The 19,230-nt window shown below is 42.2% G+C and overlaps 1 protein-coding gene across 1 annotated transcript in view; it reads right to left on the bottom strand.

The window, feature by feature from the left end:
* heca (hdc homolog, cell cycle regulator) overlaps window positions 1–19,230 on the bottom strand; it is a 95,956-nt gene that overhangs the window by 4,500 nt on the left and 72,226 nt on the right. Inside the window, exons 3-5 of the mRNA XM_045769133.2 lie at window positions 12,931–13,119; window positions 9,276–9,458; window positions 767–967 (exon numbers count right to left, since the gene is read on the bottom strand). Coding sequence (XP_045625089.1) covers window positions 809–967; window positions 9,276–9,458; window positions 12,931–13,119 — 531 coding nt within the window. The 3' untranslated portion in view covers window positions 767–808. The remainder of the gene's footprint in view (window positions 1–766; window positions 968–9,275; window positions 9,459–12,930; window positions 13,120–19,230) is intronic.

Below are 19,230 nucleotides of genomic sequence, written 5' to 3'. Positions count from 1 at the left end.
GTCCCCCAACACAAGGAATTATTATAGGTACAGTACTACAATGACCTATAATCTCAAAGTATGCTACAATGTACCCATTATACAGTATTCCTATAATTTTACTACAATGTACCTATTAATATTCTTCAAATTTTGCTACAAATTACTTAAAATTATCTATTAGATTACAGACCTGCCCAAAACGCTATGCATGTTAGTGGCTTCTTATATGAATAAAATAAAAATAAATGAATAATTCAATATTCCTATATACTTTATGTACAATACTGTACAGTATATGTATTTTGTACACACCTCACTTGAATTTAAATTCCACATTGCATTAATCTGCATGCTACAATTCAATAGTACTGTTCATGGAAAAAAACACATTCCACCACATTTGAATCTACATGTAGCTCAGTCCTCTCAATTCTCGTACAATTCTAGTTAAAAACCTCCATTCTTTCTAAAGTTTCCTTTTGTACTTCATTAGGTACAAGTCATTTTATTTAAGCTTTGACTATTTTCAAGCTCAGATTATTGTAAACTGCTTTTATTATGAACCTAAATATTTTCTTACAGTACTGTGCTTGGTATTTTTATCATGTGTAACACTAATTTTCCAAGAACATGCTCTTCAGTATGTTCTGTGTAAGGACCTTTTGACATTTTACTTTAATCATTTCTGCATATCGAGAAATGTACCGAGTAGAATTATGATCCTATTGTGAACAGTACAGGTGTATGTCATTTCTAACTTGTGTGTATACAGTACAATACATACCACGAGCTGCGCTGGCTTGACGGAGGCGGAGGTGCGCTGGGACTACCAAGACTGTTTGTCATCTCTGATGAAGGAACTTAAGGGCTTAACGAAATGGTGGTCGACATGGCCACAGGAGGGACACGCATGGGTTCTGCTGTAGTCACTGAAGAAACTCAACCTCTGGTCTGGGGGGATTACCACAGCCTCACATTTGCTACACTGAAAGGAAAGACAGGATGGGTTAGCAAGACATTGTAGACACTTAAACTTTCAATGAAACTGCCATCAGCTGTACATATAAATTAGCTAATATAGTGTAAGAACTGTATTAATGTAGTGTACTGTGTGTGTGTGTAGTGGTGTGTGTGTGTGTGTGTAGTGGTGTGTGTGTGTGTGTAGTGGTGTGTGTGTGTGTGTGTAGTGGTGTGTGTGTGTGTGTAGTGGTGTGTGTGTGTGTAGTGGTGTGTGTGTGTAGTGGTGTGTGTGTGTGTGTGTAATTACCTAAGTGTAATTACCTAAGTGTAGTTACAGGATGAGAGCTACGCTCGTGGTGTCCCGTCTTCCCAGCACTCTTTGTCATATAACGCTTTGAAACTACTGACGGTCTTGGCCTCCACCACCTTCTCACTTAACTTGTTCCAACCGTCTACCACTCTATTTGCGAAGGTGAATTTTCTTATATTTCTTCGGCATCTGTGTTTAGCTAGTTTAAATCTATGGCCTCTTGTTCTTGAAGTTCCAGGTCTCAGGAAGTCTTCCCTGTCGATTTTATCAATTCCTGTTACTATTTTGTACGTAGTGATCATATCACCTCTTTTTCTTCTGTCTTCTAGTTTTGGCATATTTAATGCTTCTAACCTCTCCTCGTAGCTCTTGCCCTTCAGTTCTGGGAGCCACTTAGTAGCATGTCTTTGCACCTTTTCCAGTTTGTTGATGTGCTTCTTAAGATATGGGCACCACACAACAGCTGCATATTCTAGCTTTGGCCTAACAAAAGTCATGAACAACTTCTTTAGTATATCGCCATCCATGTATTTAAATGCAATTCTGAAGTTAGAAAGCATTGCATAGGCTCCTTGCACAATATTCTTAATGTGGTCCTCAGGTGATAGTTTTCTATCTAGAACCACTCCTAGATCTCTTTCTTTATCAGAATTCTTTAAAGATTTCTCACATAATATATAGGTTGTGTGGGGTCTATGTTCTCCTATTCCACATTCCATAACATGACATTTATTAACATTAAATTCCATTTGCCAAGTGGTGCTCCATATACTTATTTTGTCCAGGTCTTCTTGAAGGGCATGACAATCATCTAAATTTCTTATCCTTCCTATTATCTTAGCATCATCAGCAAACATGTTCATATAATTCTGTATACCAACTGGTAGATCATTTATGTACACAATAAACATCACTGGTGCAAGAACTGAACCCTGTGGTACTCCACTTGTGACATTTCTCCATTCCGATACATTGCCTCTGATTACTGCCCTCATTTTTCTATCAGTCAGAAAATTTTTCATCCATGATAGAAGCTTACCTGTCACCCCTCCAATATTTTCCAGTTTCCAGAACAACCTCTTATGTGGAACTCTGTCGAAAGCCTTTTTTAGGTCCAGATAGATGCAGTCAACCCAGCCATCTCTTTCCTGTAATATCTCTGTGGCCCGATCATAGAAACTGAGTAAATTCGATACACAGGATCTTCCTGATCGAAAACCATACTGTCTGTCTGATATTATATCATTTCTCTCCAGGTGTTCTACCCATTTAGTTTTGATTAGCTTTTCCAATACTTTCACTATTACACTTGTCAATGATACAGGTCTATAATTGAGGGGGTCTTCCCTGCTGCCACTTTTGTAGATTGGAACTATGTTAGCCTGTTTCCACACGTCTGCTACGATTCCTGTACACAGGGATGCCTGAAAGATCAGGTGAAGTGGAATGCTGAGCTCAGATGCACATTCTCTCAGAACCCATGGTGAAACGCCATCTGGGCCAGCTGCTTTGTTCCTCCCGAGCTCCTTTAGCATATTTTCCACTTCATCTCTAGACACCTCTATCCGCTCTATGTTGTTCTCTGGAATTCTTATTGTGTCTGGTTCTCTGAAGATTTCATTTTGTACAAACACACTTTGGAACTTTTCATTTAATGTTTCACACATTTCCTTTTCATTTTCCGTGAATCTGTTTCCCATTTCCAACCTCTGGATATTATCCTTTACCTGCAATTTGTTGTTTATGAATTTGTAGAATAGGCCCGGTTCTGTTTTACATTTATCTGCTATCCCTTTTTCAAAATTTCTTTCTGCCTCTCTCCTTACTGCTGTATAATTGTTTCTCGCATCTTTGTATCGCTGGTATGTTTGGGGGTTTGGCCTCTTCCTATACTGATTCCATTTTTGTGTCTTTTGGTCTCTTGCCCTCTCACAATTTCTGTCGAACCAATCCTGTTTTTTGGTCCTGCATCTCTGTTTTGGTATGAATGTTTGTGTGCCTTCCTCGTATAGTTTTAAAAATTTGGCATACATTTCATTTACTTCCCTGCCTAGCAACAATTCTGTCCAATTACACTCATTAAAAAAATTTCGAAGTTCCCCATAGTTGCCTCTCTTTAAATCGAGTTTATCAACTGTTTCAATGTCCCCATTTTCTTCTAGATGATATCTTAAAGCATATTTAATGTCTAACAGGACGTGATCACTCTTTCCCAAGGGAGGAAGGTACTGGATGTCAAAAATCTCTTCTTCTTTCCTGGTGAATACTAGATCCAGTACTGACGGTATATCTCCTTCCCTCATTCTTGTGGCTTGCTTTATGTGTTGATACAAGAATGTCTCCAGAATGAGGTTCACAAATCTGCATGTCCAAAAGTCCTCCGTTCTTGCTTCATAGGCCTCCCAGTCTATTGCTCTAAAGTTGAAGTCCCCCAGTATCAACAGTCGTGATTTATCTTTATCTGCTTGTACAATAATATCTCTCATGACCATTATGAGGCCCTCTCGTTTGTCATCCAGTTCTTCCTTTGTCCACGTGTTGCTTGCTGGTGGGCTGTAGGTATTTACAATTATCAGGTTATCATCCTGATTCCAGACCTGCAATGCCATTATGTCAATATCTCGAGGGTTTTCAAATATTAACTCTTTTACCTTCAGGTGTTTTTTCACCAGTACAGCCACTCCTCCTCCCTTCCTAGTTTTCCTGTCACGTCTCCAAACTGAGTAGCCTCTTGGGAATATGACTTCATTTATTATATTTCCTTCAAGTTTCGTTTCTGATAATGCAACAATATCTGGGACCCTAAGCTGGATTATATCTTGCAACTCCAAAGTTTTTGACCTCACTCCATCTATGTTGGTATATACAATTTTCAGGAACATGTTCCCTTTTCCTTTGCTCTTTACTCCCCCTTCCACTACTGATCTTGTTGCTTTGTTTTTATGTACCATTTCACAAGCTTTCCAGTCCCTGTCACTTTGTAAAAAAAAGAATTTCTGTCTTCTTCATTTCTATCCCCATTTAGACGTTTTGCCTCAATTAAGTTCATTTTCAGCTTTTCTCTGTCTTCCTTGGAGAGGTCTTGTCTTATTGACCAAGATTTGCCAACCTCATCACTCTGCAGATTCCTGGCATTTCTTAGCACTTCCATCATGTTTTTCACTCCATTAAAGGTCACCCTTAAGGGGCGGTTCTTTTCTTTCTCATATTTTCCTATTCTTCTAAAATCACTGACATTTTCCTTTGAGCCTTCTCCTAAACCTACTATTTTCTCTATGATTTTCATCTCTTCTGCCGCTCGGTCCACCCTAGATGAAATTTCCTTCTCTAAACATCCAAAAATGATTATGGACTTAGTTCTATCTGCAGTGTTTTGTACCAGTTTACTGTTGGTAACCAGTTCTTTCCTAATTGCTTGCCTAATTTCTGCTTCTTGTTGGTCATTTCTGGTTTTGACTTCCGAACACACTTCTTTGATAGTCTCTTTCTCTTTTACAACTTGAGCATATGTCGCTTTTATTTCTTCTTTATACTTTTCTAGTTCTTTATTCACCTCCTCTATGTGAGTTGTCAGTGAAGTTTCCAGTTGGAGATCCTTACCTAACTCTATGTTAGCCCTTAGGCTTGCTTGGAGTTGTTCACCATATGAGTCTATCTTTTTGTTTATTTCTTCAAAGTCACCACACTTCACTTTCCATGCCTCATTTTCTTTCACTAGTTCCTTGATTTGCTCCTCCTGATTTGTTACCTTGTCTGTTAATGTAGTGTAGTGTTAATGTATGTAGTGTAGTTAATGTTAATGTTGTGTAGTGGTGTGTGTGTGTGTAGTGGTGTGTGTGTGTGTGTGTAGTGGTGTGTGTGTGTGTGTGTAGTGGTGCGTGTGTGTGTGTAGTGGTGTGTGTGTGTACTCACCTATATGTACTCACCTATATGTGCTTGCAGGATCGAGCATTGACTCTTGGATCCCGCCTTTCTAGCTATCGGTTGTTTACAGCAATGACTCCTGTCCCATTTCCCTATCATACCTAGTTTTAAAAGTATGAATAGTATTTGCTTCCACATTTGCTTGTGTGTGTAGTGGTGTGTGTGTGTGTAGTGGTGTGTACTCACCTAGTTGTGTTTGCGGGGGTTGAGCTCTGGCTCTTTGGTCCCGCCTCTCAACCGTCAATCAACAGGTGTACAGATTCCTGAGCCTATCGGGCTCTGTCATATCTACACTTGAAACTGTGTATGGAGTCAGCCTCCACCACATCACCCCCTAATGCATTCCATTTGTCAACCACTCTGACACTAAAAAAGTTCTTTCTAATATCTCTGTGGCTCATTTGGGCACTCAGTTTCCACCTGTGTCCCCTTGTGCGTGTTCCCCTTGTGTTAAATAGACTGTCTTTATCTACCCTATCAATCCCCTTCAGAATCTTGAATGTGGTGATCATGTCCCCCCTAACTCTTCTGTCTTCCAGCGAAGTGAGGTTTAATTCCCGTAGTCTCTCCTCGTAGCTCATACCTCTCAGCTCGGGTACTAGTCTGGTGGCAAACCTTTGAACCTTTTCCAGTTTAGTCTTATCCTTGACAAGATATGGTTCTGAATGATTCTTTACACAAGTTTCTGAATGCCGTTCGTATGTTGGCCAGCCTGGCATATGCCGCTGATGTTATCCGCTTGATATGTGCTGCAGGAGACAGGTCTGGCGTGATATCAACCCCCAAGTCTTTTTCCTTCTCTGACTCCTGAAGAATTTCCTCTCCCAAATGATACCTTGTATCTGGCCTCCTGCTCCCTACACCTATCTTCATTACATTACATTTGGTTGGGTTAAACTCTAACAACCATTTGTTCGACCATTCCTTCAGCTTGTCTAGGTCTTCTTGAAGCCTCAAACAGTCCTCTTCTGTTTTAATCCTTCTCATAATTTTAGCATCGTCCGCAAACATTGAGAGAAATGAATCGATACCCTCCGGGAGATCATTTACATATATCAGAAACAAGATAGGACCGAGTACAGAGCCCTGTGGGACTCCACTGGTGACTTCACGCCAATCGGAGGTCTCACCCCTCACCGTAACTCTCTGCTTCCTATTGCTTAGATACTCCCTTATCCACTGGAGCACCTTACCAGCTACACCTGCCTGTCTCTCCAGCTTATGTACCAGCCTCTTATGCGGTACTGTGTCAAAGGCTTTCCGACAATCCAAGAAAATACAGTCCGCCCAGCCCTCTCTTTCTTGCTTAATCTGTGTCACCTGATCGTAGAATTCTATCAAGCCTGTAAGGCAAGATTTACCCTCCCTGAATCCATGTTGGCGATTTGTCACGAAGTCCCTTCTCTCCAGATGTGTTACCAGGTTTTTTCTCACAATCTTCTCCATCACCTTGCATGGTATACAAGTCAAGGACACTGGCCTGTAGTTCAGTGCCTCTTGTCTGTCGCCCTTTTTGTATATTGGGACCACATTCGCCGTCTTCCATATTTCTGGTAGGTCTCCCGTCTCTAGTGATTTACTATACACTATGGAGAGTGGCAAGCAAAGTGCCTCTGCACACTCTTTCAGTACCCATGGTGAGATCCCATCTGGACCAACCGCCTTTCTAACATCCAGATCCAGCAGGTGTCTCTTGACCTCCTCTCTCGTAATTTCGAACTCCTCCAAGGCCGCCTGGTTTACCTCCCTTTCTCCTAGCACAGTGACCTCACCCTGTTCTATTGTGAAGACCTCCTGGAACCTCTTGTTGAGTTCCTCACACACCTCTCTGTCATTCTCTGTATACCTGTCCTCGCCTGTTCTAAGTTTCAATACCTGTTCTTTCACTGTTGTTTTCCTTCTGATGTGACTGTGGAGTAGCTTTGGTTCGGTCTTGGCTTTGTTTGCTATATCATTTTCAAAATTTTTCTCTGCTTCTCTTCTCACCCTGACGTACTCATTCCTGGTTCTCTGGTATCTCTGTGTGTGTGTGTAGTGGTGTGTGTGTGTGTAGTGGTGTGTGTGTGTGTAGTGGTGTGTGTGTGTGTAGTGGTGTGTGTGTGTGTAGTGGTGTGTGTGTGTGTGTGTGTGTGTGTAGTGGTGTGTGTAGTGTGTGTGTGTGTGTAGTGGTGTGTGTGTGTGTAGTGGTGTGTGTGTGTGTGTGTAGTGGTGTGTGTGTGTAGTGGTGTGTGTGTGTAGTGGTGTGTGTGTGTAGTGGTGTGTGTGTGTAGTGGTGTGTGTGTGTAGTGGTGTGTGTGTGTAGTGGTGTGTGTGTGTGTGTGTGTGTGTGTGTGTGTGTGTGTGTGTGTGTGTGTGTGTGTGTGTGTGTGTGTGTGTGTGTGTAGTGGTGTGTGTGTAGTGGTGTGTGTGTAGTGGTGTGTAGTGGTGTGTGTGTGTGTGTGTGTGTGTGTGTAGTGGTGTGTGTGTAGTGGTGTGTGTGTGTGTGTGTGTGTAGTGGTGTGTGTGTGTGTAGTGGTGTGTGTGTGTGTAGTGGTGTGTGTGTGTGTGTAGTGGTGTGTGTGTGTGTAGTGGTGTGTGTGTGTGTAGTGGTGTGTGTGTGTAGTGGTGTGTGTGTGTAGTGGTGTGTGTAGTGGTGTGTGTGTGTGTGTGTGTGTGTGTGTGTGTGTGTGTGTGTGTGTGTGTGTGTGTGTAGTGGTGTGTGTGTGTGTGTGTGTGTGTGTAGTGGTGTGTGTGTGTGTGTGTGTGTGTAGTGGTGTGTGTGTGTGTGTAGTGGTGTGTGTGTGTGTGTAGTGGTGTGTGTGTGTGTGTGTGTGTGTAGGTGTGTGTGTGTGTGTGTAGGTGTGTGTGTGTGTGTGTAGGTGTGTGTGTGTGTGTGTAGGTGTGTGTGTGTGTGTGTAGGTGTGTGTGTGTGTGTGTAGGTGTGTGTGTAGGTGTGTGTGTAGGTGTGTGTGTAGGTGTGTGTGTAGGTGTGTGTGTAGGTGTGTGTGTGTGTGTGTAGGTGTGTGTGTGTGTGTGTGTGTGTGTAGGTGTGTGTGTGTGTGTGTGTGTGTAGTGGTGTGTGTGTGTGTGTGTGTGTGTGTGTGTGTGTGTAGTGGTGTGTGTAGTGGTGTGTAGTGGTGTGTGTAGTGGTGTGTGTAGTGGTGTGTGTAGTGGTGTGTGTAGTGGTGTGTGTAGTGGTGTGTGTAGTGGTGCGTGTAGTGGTGTGTGTAGTGGTGTGTGTGTGTGTGTGTGTAGTGGTGTGTGTAGTGGTGTGTGTAGTGGTGTGTGTGTGTGTGTGTAGTGGTGTGTGTAGTGGTGTGTGTAATTACCTAAGTGTAATTACCTAAGTGTAGTTACAGGATGAGAGCTACGCTCGTGGTGTCCCGTCTTCCCAGCACTCTTTGTCATATAACGTTTTGAAACTACTGACGGTCTTTGCCTCCACCACCTTCTCACCTCACTTGTTCCAACCGTCTACCACTCTGTTTGCGAAAGTGAATTTTCTTATATTTCTTCGGCATCTGTGTTTAGCTAGTTTATATCTATGACCTCTTGTTCTTAAAGTTCCAGGTCTCAGGAAATCTTCCCTATCGATTTTATCAATTCCTGTTACTATTTTGTATGTTGTGATCATATCACCTCTTTTTCTTCTGTCTTCTAGTTTTGGCATATTTAATGCCTCTAACCTCTCCTCGTAGCTCTTGCCCTTCAGTTCTGGGAGCCACTTAGTAGCATGTCTTTGCACCTTTTCCAGTTTGTTGATGTGCTTCTTCACACACCACGTGTAGTGGTGTGTGTGTGTGTGTGTGTGTGTGTGTGTGTGTGTGTGTGTGTGTGTGTGTGTGTGTGTGTGTGTGTGTGTGTGTGTGTGTGTACCTTTTCCAGTTTGTTGATGTGCTTCTTCACACACCACGTGTAGTGGTGTTTGTGTGTGTGTGTGTGTGTGTGTGTGTGTGTGTGTGTGTGTGTGTGTGTGTGTGTGTGTGTGTGTGTGTGTGTGTGTGTGTGTGTGTGTGTGAGAGAGCGCGCGCGCGCGCGAGTTTGATAAATTCACCCACGCTATTTGAATCACTCTCCCAGCCTCCCTCAAAAAATCCACCATAAAATGTTTCATACTTACTTTTAACCTACTTTCGCAGCAGGGCATGGCGGCGAAGATGTCGAAGGAGTACATCGTGCCTAGGATGAGGGCCGAGCCGTTCCAACGGGCACAGCAATAGGCACACCGTAGGCTCACCGACCACCCCTCCAGGCACCCCATGCACACTGCCGCCAGGTACTGCTGCCGACCCTCTACGCGAACCTGCAGAAGATGCACAAGATCTCCTTACAGTAGTTGCATTTAAAACCTGTATTGGCATCAACATTTACGTATCATTGTGTCACACGCCATTATATATAATCAACATTGTATCTCCTATTTTCGTTTAGAATAGGATTAGTTAGGTTTGTTTATTGAGTAACAATGATGTGGAAGGGTGGGTACACACGTTTCTCAGGTCTTAAGAACCCTACTCTTAACAGCAGATTATGTACAATGTCTTAGATTGTGGTAAAGCTAATAAGCAAAATGTTTAGGGAATCTATGTTAACCTAACAATGAGTTTCTAGCACTGCATACACACACACACACACTATTTAACCTTTTATATTAGGTTAACAGTCAATCAACGCAGGTTCTATAACCCAACAGGATGACAGGCCATCCACGAAGAATAGAACACAGATCTAGATGAAGTAAAGTGTGTGGACAATAGAGCATTACATGTTAGATTGTAGAAAAACCGAGCCATTTAGAGAGAAATCTAAACTCAGGTTGCATGAAATGGCAAACCATCTTATTACAAATGATATCTGAAATCCTTGCACTCTATCCATGTTTACTGCATATCAGGGGGGCCGAGTTAAGGGTGGGGCTAACAGCTGAGTGGACAGCGCTTCGGATTCAATGTCCTGAGGTTCCGGGTTCAATCCCCGGTGGAGGCGGAAACAAATGGGCAGTTTCTTTCATCCTGATTCCCTGTTACCTAGCACTAAATAGGTACCTGGGAGTTAGACAGCTGCTACTTGTTACTTCCTGGGAAGGGGATGTAACAAAAAGGAGGCCTGGTTGAGGACCGGGCCACGGGGATGCTAAGCCCCGAAATTATCTCCAGATAACCTCAAGACATAAGATTTAGGGACAAGCAATATCGCGTAAAGACTAATAATAATAAATGGCAGCTTTTCACTGATCATGTGATACCACCATAGCTAAAACAGTTATTATGTATTAACGAAAAGACCTATATACAGTACCATTAATGTATAATGATTAATTGTAAATACAAAGACATTGAAATGATAAAAATCGTTCTAACTAGCAGACATCATAATGTGTGCAGGATAGACGTAGCGGTTAATGTAACAATCTCCGTCGAGGTCTGAAAAAGACCTTTTGTGCCCTCTGTAATCCTATTTGCGCTATCGCTCATTGAATGTATGGGGTACGCAATAAACTGGCCGTCTCTGGCAACAATCAAAATAATGTGCATTGTATCCTTCGCCCAAGTGATGGGTTTCACACAAGACTCAATTCACCCTCTCAGGTCATCGTATGATGCAATTTCTCCTTCACCACATGAGGGTGTTTCAATGTAAACGCCCCTAAAACCTTGGCCTGCAAAGAGGTGCCCCTACAGCCCTGGCAGTAGCCTCCATGACTGCTGCAGTTCGGAGATCCTGAGGTGCCCTTACAGCCCTGACCTACAAGATACCCTACAAACTAGATGCACTACGGATGGCATTTTTCAGCCATGTGCAGGAACAGTTTAACATTGTCGAGAATGTTCTTCCAAGCATTTATTAAAAGAAAATAGATTTTAAGAACAGATTCAAGCATCTATTTTTTTGAGTGGCTCACTTCATCTCGGGCAAGCCGATCATGTTAATGTAAATTACTTGTGTACTGTACTTGTAACCTGAGACACAAGGCGAGATACAGGCTGGGATATACATTTCTTTCAAAATTCAAACTACAAGGCTCTTACAAGACTCATGAACTAGACAAGATTGAGTATCTAGAACTCTAAGAGGGAAAGACGGGGGCACAGTAGGCCAAAGTGGTAGTGAGGTGGGATGAGAGGGTAAGGCATGCGGTGCAAATGTCAGTCACCCCTGGGAGGGTGTGTGGGCCGAGCAGGTAATGAAGTAAAGGTCAAGAGTTACAGGGTGGGAGGGAAGGTTTAGCTAAAACAGAATTCAGACACGAGACTAGAACGTGTCGGAAAATTGGGAAACGATGCACAACTGTGCTTTAAACGTGCAAGATAAAATAAACGTACAAGATGAAAAACTGGATAGAGAAAAAAAAGCATAGTAATATAGAAATGACACCCTCCCTTTTCAAGTAGAGTATTAGCTTGAATATACTGGTATACATTATAAACTGTATGCATGTTATCTAATAGAAGTTATCTAACTAATATTAGATCTCCAAAATATAAATTCATTCATATATCAATGTTTATGAATAATGAAAATAAACACAGGATGTTAGTGATAAAACACGAGAAGACCTGGATAAATTGCAAGAATGGTAGATTCTTGCAGTTTATAAGATAGCAGATTATTCCGAAGTTGAATGCTGGTACATTCCAAGTGATGATGAGGACAGAAACCAAGAGAAAACATTTAAGGCACCAAATGTAAAAGGATATGACAAACGACCAAAACATAACATTAACTGAATATCATCAGCTGCACATTGCTGCAAGTTTGACAAACATAAGGACTGCCTTCAGAAATCTGAACAATAAATAATGCAGGAAACTATACACACTAAATGTTAAGACCCCCTGTGGAGTATGTAACAAAGGAGTTGCCCATATCTCAAGCACAAAATTAAGTGAGAAAATCTAAAGGTTACCACCAGATTAGTCTCGGAACCAAGAGATACAACTTATGGCTTAGGATTAAAACAAATTGGACCTGAACACTGGACGATAAAAGAAACAGAAGATCTTAACACAAAAAATGCTCAAGGAATCTGACAGGGCAGACATAGAACAACTTGGCAAAATACATGAAGGGCCTGGGTTCCATTCCGGCCGAGGCAGAAACAAGTGGGCAGTTTCTTTCACCTGATGCCCTGTTCACCTAGCAGAAAATAAGTACCTAGGAGTTAGATGCTACGGGCTGCTTCCTGGGGGATGTGTGTGTACATGCTTTTGTTAAGAGATAAATACACACAGTATACAGAGGAAAAAATTGTTCTGTTAGAAATTTGGGGTCCCAGAGCTAATTGCTCGATTCTGCAGCAGGCACAAATAGTAAATATAGATTAAAAATAAAGTATCAAAGAGCCTAAAGAGTTTGTGAACTAGTTAATCAGTCAATTGAAGGTTTAAGGATTCAAGTTGACAGTGAACTACCATAAGATGCGATTTTTTGGTGAGCCATTGAAATAAATTAGAATGGGAAATAGCAAAGAATAACTCCATCCATAATTTTAAAAGTAAAAAGAACAAGAAACAAATGGGGCGAGTCACTGCTTCAGAAATTGACAAAGACAAGGTCCAGGAGCTGAAGCTCGGTCCTACAAAGTGCCAGGCAAGTACACTTAAGTTAAAGTGTGTGTGTGTGTGTATTTTGTTTAAGTATTTGTTTTGTAACTTCAAATAAGTAATCTGTACAATAAATAAGGATTGACAATTGAGGTGCAGGACCAAAAGAGCCGGAACTCAACCCCCTGCAAGCACAACTAGGAGAGTACACACGGAAGGCAAAACACTTACAGGAATGGCAGCTTTGGCATGCTGGATCGGTGTGAGGAAGAAGGTCCCATCCAGTAGAGGGTAGCGGTCGAAGACGAGGAGCGCCTGGTGACAGAGAACACACGCCGTCCTGGCCGTCCGCTGGGCCGCCAGGGTGGAGAGGATGAAGCAGCGGGTGTCATCGTTACCATGGAGGCCGTCATCCTCCATCTGGTGGAAGACAAGGAGACGAGCAAGGAGCAAACGCGAGTCGTAGGTCTGACCACATAGTTGGGTTAGCTCGTAAGCTCCCTCTTAAGTTAAAGTGAGAACATGCTTACAGCAGACAATGATTAAATAAATGAAAGATTATACGTGCTCAGAATAGAGAGAAGTCTGAAATAGGAAAGACTTGAAGACTTTTATTGGCAACCGATTTAATTTGAAAGAAAAAGTGGATTAAGTGAACAAATACAACTGTAGGCATATCTGCGTATTGATTGAAAAATCATGATAACCTTACATAATTTACATGTTATAGTATCACCGAAAGGAATCCTAAAGAGGATTTATTATACAATCTATCACGACCCGCGTTGAGTACAAGAGCTACGAATTCTTTAAGGACATTTTAAGTAATCAATAAGATTCAACTCAAATTGTCCAAAAAAATTTGTTAAAGATATTAAATTTAAATGGCCGATACGAATGATAGTCAAGATATGAAGTCATGGAACAGTATAATAAAAACAAAAATTGAAAAACATTTAGGAAAAAATTACAACAAAAAAAATCCAACTTTTATACTATATCACAATGCTAATACTCCAGCAGAAGGCATCGCCTTCCCTGTGAACACGAAGAAACGTAAAAAAAAAAAAAAAAAAAAAAAAGTTTACTTGGGAATTTTCACATTTATTTCTGCATTCTGCAGGCTATTGATCACATTTAAGCTGTCAACATACGACAAAGTCAGTACTTAGAGGAACGCTAATTTAAAGAGTATTCTTACCGCTTCTCTTATCAAATACCTTAACCAAATAGGACTGTCATCCATTTACGACAAAATATCAAAGACTGCTAAACTTATGATGTCCGTAAACCCTCCATGACTCAGGCACAGCCAATGTTAAAGATAATGTTTAGGGAAGACTATCGGATTGACGTCAGCGGACCTCGCTGCCTCAGGTACGATAATAACCCGGACGCCAGAGCGCGGCCCACAACAGACCCCGTGACCCCTTGGGCTTGTGCGACGTACCTTGTTCCTTACGAGTTCCCTTCCAGTCTCCAATAACCAGCTGATAACCACCCATATAGAAAAACGGTAATTTCAACTAAGATATTGAAATGATAAAATTTGGGTACAACCTATAATCCCAGAAATTGTAATTAACGACAACTGTGGGTGAGAACAAAGAGTGTAAAGCGCTCAAAGACCAAAGCTTGGATCTTAAATGACTTAAGGAATCCTTAAAAGTGTCCTAGTGCCCTCAGCACGCCCGAGCAAACATGAGGCTCACTCCTACCTGTAACCGTTCTCTTGGCTCCCACGAACGCTCACGGCTCAATATTATTCTTCCTTAAATTATTTCATTTCTTTCCACCACGTATTTTATAAACTTTTTTGTTAAGACTTTTTTATAACAAAATTCCGTCGGTAATGTTCTTGAACATGATTATTAAAAACATTAATCATAACTTAAACAAGCACTTTAAATAGTTCATATTTAGTCAATTTGCTGTACATTAACTAAATTATCAAAATAGACAAGGTACCGATACTAATTTGATAATCTGTCATTAGCGAATCCACACTTGGTTCCACTTCCGCAAAAAAACTAACTTTTTTTTTTCCCTGAAGGACAGATGGGTCAGAAGAGGTACAGGAGTGGTAGGGAATAAGGCAGAGAGACAGGGGGCACAAAGAGAGATATAAAAAATAGATATATATATATCATGTTCCCCCACCACAGGTGCTTGGCTTCTACTATTCTCGTTGCTGTTGTTAACCGCTGGCCTCTTCTACGCGATGCCACTCGAGGGTCCTGGCGAATCCCCCCAGAAGCAGGTCTTTGCGATCCTCCACTCACAGCCGGATAGTAAAGAGGTTTGACACTGGCACATATCCACTTGCTTAAAAAGGCACTGCAATATGACTGGCTTCGTCTCTCGATGCGGGATTGCCAAACAAACACAAACTTAGCAGCTGGTAACAGCTGCTCGAATGTGATTGGTGGAAAGGTCATCACAGATTGTCAAAAGCAGCCTATTAAGAGGCCTTTCCCCCCCAAGAGGAGATGTTAGAGTCAAACGATCTTATCCAGTTAGTGGTGCAGTAAAGTTAAAAAGATTGAAATATGGAATGGGAAGGATTACAAGGAATTGAGGGTATGGGGGTAAGGAACGGAGATTCACCACACAAATTGCGGTAATGGGGGCCAAACATGGGAGCACCCGACAGATTACATCAGTTACACCACTCCAATATCTTTGATTACTACTGATTGTTCTGCCTACCTCATGTACCCATTATTCGAAGGTGCGATTTACCCCACTTACGAACCAACCTGCCATGACACATCCAGAATCTGTTCCGTTTCCGTAAGATCTTAAGCCAAAGAGAGACTAGACGGGGAAGATGGAGGAGAACCAGCTCAGAAGGAGAGAAAACGGTGATAGCACAGGAGGAGGAGGAGCCTTAGGGGGAAGTGTAGGGTATATTACCTGGTGTACTTGCCCCTGTCCCTGAGGCAACAAAGAGCCGTCGGCCCTTATCTTGGCTGCTGATGGTGGTGGTGGTGGTGCCGTCGTTGATGATGCTGCTGCCATATTGCCGTGACACGCGCGCCACACGGGGGCGGGGCGAATCTCCATGGGTGCAAGTGAGCTTCTCTTGGAGGAGAGCTTCAGGGGGTGAGGGGGGGGGGCAAGGATTAGGATGTGCCATTTCACTGAAGGCAGTGCTTCAGGGGCAAGGATTAGGATATGCCATCTCACTGAAAGTAGTGCTTCAAGGCTAAGGATTAAGATTTGCGAGAGGGGTCAGGATAGACCATCTCTTCGTATTGGGAACTTCAAAAGACCAGGATAAAGAAAATCTACTTTAAAATCTTCCGGATTAAGAAGGATAAAAAGACTAAGAAACAGGGGGGGGTGATTCTTTAACTTGGATTTAAAGAAAGGGGATAATGTGGTATCCAGGAATCAGTGAGAAGTGGGAGAGGGTGAGGATAAGAAGGGCCTCGTAGGTCAAGGTGAGGAGAGCCTTCTATAAGGATCATCAAAGTGCATAGACTTGAAAAATGGAGACAAGGACAACATGGAGAGGATTGGGAGATTCGCCCATCATTATTACGGTGACGGGAGGATCATTCTGGGTGCCAGGCAGCTTGGATATTTTCAGGAGAATAGCTAAACGCAAATTCGCTTCAGAATCGTAATATATATTGGTAAATATATTATTTGTCCTATTATATTTTTCCCGCATTCGCGACGCATTAATTAGTTAAAATTTCCCCACCAACCTTTATATCAATTGGAGCAAATTTAATCCTTAAATGGAGAAAGTTGGCTACATTTCGCACGCTAGGAATTACTGGAAACAGGACTGAATGAGTCTGGCAGCTTCCCGGGTCATTTCTGTTTCCACAAGAAATTATTCCTAACGTTAAAAAAAAATAACAAAAGGATATAGTAAGGAAGGGCAAAAGGAGGTGGTGCACGAGTGTAAGGGAAGGAACGGGGTCTCGGGGAAGTAGAGGAGGGCTGAGTCCAGCACCAAGGGCCCTGTTGCTGTGGTCGTCGTCGTCGTCGTCGTTGCAAGCCAACTTTCTGATGGAAAGTGCTTGTTATCGTACATCTAACACCGCGCTAGCCCAGCGGGGGCCTAGCAAATCTGTGCGAAAATAGGAAAGGTACAGGCTGCCACCAGAGCAATGCTACTCCCAGCTGTTTACATCCAGATTACAGAGAACATAGGCCCCTCGCGAGTCAACTTGGGCTGGAATCCGCGCCCATAATCTGGAAGGAGGCTTTGGGGGGCTAGCTTTGCTGAGGCTAGCATGGGTAGGGGTGGAGGATTGAAAAGCACCGTGAAGGAGGATGGAGCACGCCTAGATTTGCTCTGCTGATTGCGGTAACAGTACATGGCCCGGGAGACAGACTCATTGCGACAGCCTTGTGCTGCCGCGGCTCGTTAGTTACATGATCAGATTATGGCATACAAGCAATTGCCCTTATCTAGATTTGAATTCAGTACAATTTCGATTTTTCGTAAGTTTCCTAGTAAAGCCTGTAAATGTTATAATGAAAAAAGATGTGTGTTTAATTTCTTAAATGCCTATAGATGCCCTCTATTAAGATATATCCGCCTCCTTAAATGTTATCTTACAAGCAAAACTAAACTGACGTGATTTTAAGCTTAAACATGATTTGTCAGAAATCAGAGAAAATGTATAGTTAAATATTTATATATTAAAGAAAAGTAATTGTTCCTAAATTAGAACAAAGGAGGAGTGTGCATTAAGACAAAAAAATAATCCACTCGTGCGGTTCCACAACCTAATCCACTTCCACAAAATATTTATCCACCTACAAAGCAGTGCCAGTTACGTTGTGGCACCGAGGAGAAAGTTAACATAAAGAAAGGGGTCAAGGGTTATCAGTGGTTGACAAATACTTTATAGATACGACTAACTACTCTATACCCTACCGCTCTAAGTTTAAAGGTGTGAATCACAAACACAAGCGCAACAAGAGGCCACCAGCACACCTTAACAAGTACAAAAAAAAAAAGACCATCAACATCACCATCAGCATCATCATATCAGTGCATCTACGCCAACGGTGTCACCATCAGCTCTCACCACCATTCACCATCAACACACATGTAGCCTCGCGGAAAGACCCAGGCGGTGGGTAGGCGGATCCGCAGTCAACTGTTAAATCATCCTCATTGTCAAAACCACAACAGATCAACAGCAAAATAATGATGATAATTATAAATAATAATCCAAGAGGTTACTCATCACCCGGTGCTTCATATCAAGACAATAGCTAAGCTGTTAGTCAAGTGTAGTGAAGAGCGTGCAGCAGTAGTGGTGGTGGTGGTAGTACTAGTAGAAGGGGTGCCCGGTATTAGTGTCAAGCTAGCTATGGTTGCGGATCCGCCAGCAAACATTGTGGTAGGGGATTCAAGAGGTGGAGACACGAGTCGATTTGTGGACCTTACTCTGTCAAATGCGCATTTGACACAATCAAATTACGTATTTTTCTAATAAGGGTTTTTAAGACATACAACCAACACAAAATCATCAAAATAATAATTATTGATAACTACCGTTAAATTAGTAACGGCAGTGACAACTTTAAAGCGTACTGTCCATCATATAAATGCACGTTCACGAAAATAACGTCAACTCCTAATATAAGGCTCTGAACGCTCCCAGGTATCGTACAGAAAAACGTTAATTACTAGGCTACATTATCAGACTATTACACTTTATGTAAAGTTAAAGACGCAGCAAACTCATGATACTTTATATTCTCGTCTCGGAAGTTCGATACATCGATAGAGGAAAATATATACCACATTTATATAATTAATTAATATACATCTCTAATATATCTAAACCGTATGCTTATGTTACGTATCTTACAAATTATAGCACGGAGCTCCAGTGAAAGAAATGGATTAGCACAATTACGCAGAACTTGGAAGAGGGGGGGGGACGAAAACAAAAAAAGGAACTTAATGGGGCATGTTTGAATGAACAAACTGGAAACATGAAAGATTAAGAAAAGATCAAGTTGCATAACGTCCGTCAGTATTGTGTGGAGACGGAGTACTGTCACTTTACACGGACTGCCACTAATATGTCAAGACGTACCCACGCTGAGAGAACAGTGCTAACAACGCCATGGATGACCTTTCCGTCCCAGTGGAAAAGATGTCTCGACAGGATCAAGTAAAGCAGTGCTCCAAAATGACGGGACAGCCGCAACGCGTCGCACGCAAACCACGACAAACAAGTCCTATAGATAACGACTAAGAACGACGCTGCACGGTAAAATAAGTGACGCACTAATCAGTGCTTCAGATCGCTAATGTCAATCAACATTGCACATGAACACGAAGCAAAAAAATATTAAAAAATAAACGACAAAAGCACTAGAGAGCGGGCGGACGCAGACAGAGGCGATTGCCACTTGCTGGGTCCAGAGGTGCGCCAGAGACACCCCTGGCCAATATTTTGTTCCAAAACCTGTGTCCTCGACTTCCCCCTCCCTGAGGACATTCCTTCACTGCGCTCACGCGGGAGGCCCGTAGCGGGGGCTTTT

The sequence above is a fragment of the Procambarus clarkii genome, chromosome 51 (genome assembly GCF_040958095.1).
Source record: "Procambarus clarkii isolate CNS0578487 chromosome 51, FALCON_Pclarkii_2.0, whole genome shotgun sequence".
Lineage (NCBI taxonomy): Eukaryota > Metazoa > Arthropoda > Malacostraca > Decapoda > Cambaridae > Procambarus > Procambarus clarkii.
This window is presented reverse-complemented; position numbering and strand designations above follow the sequence as displayed.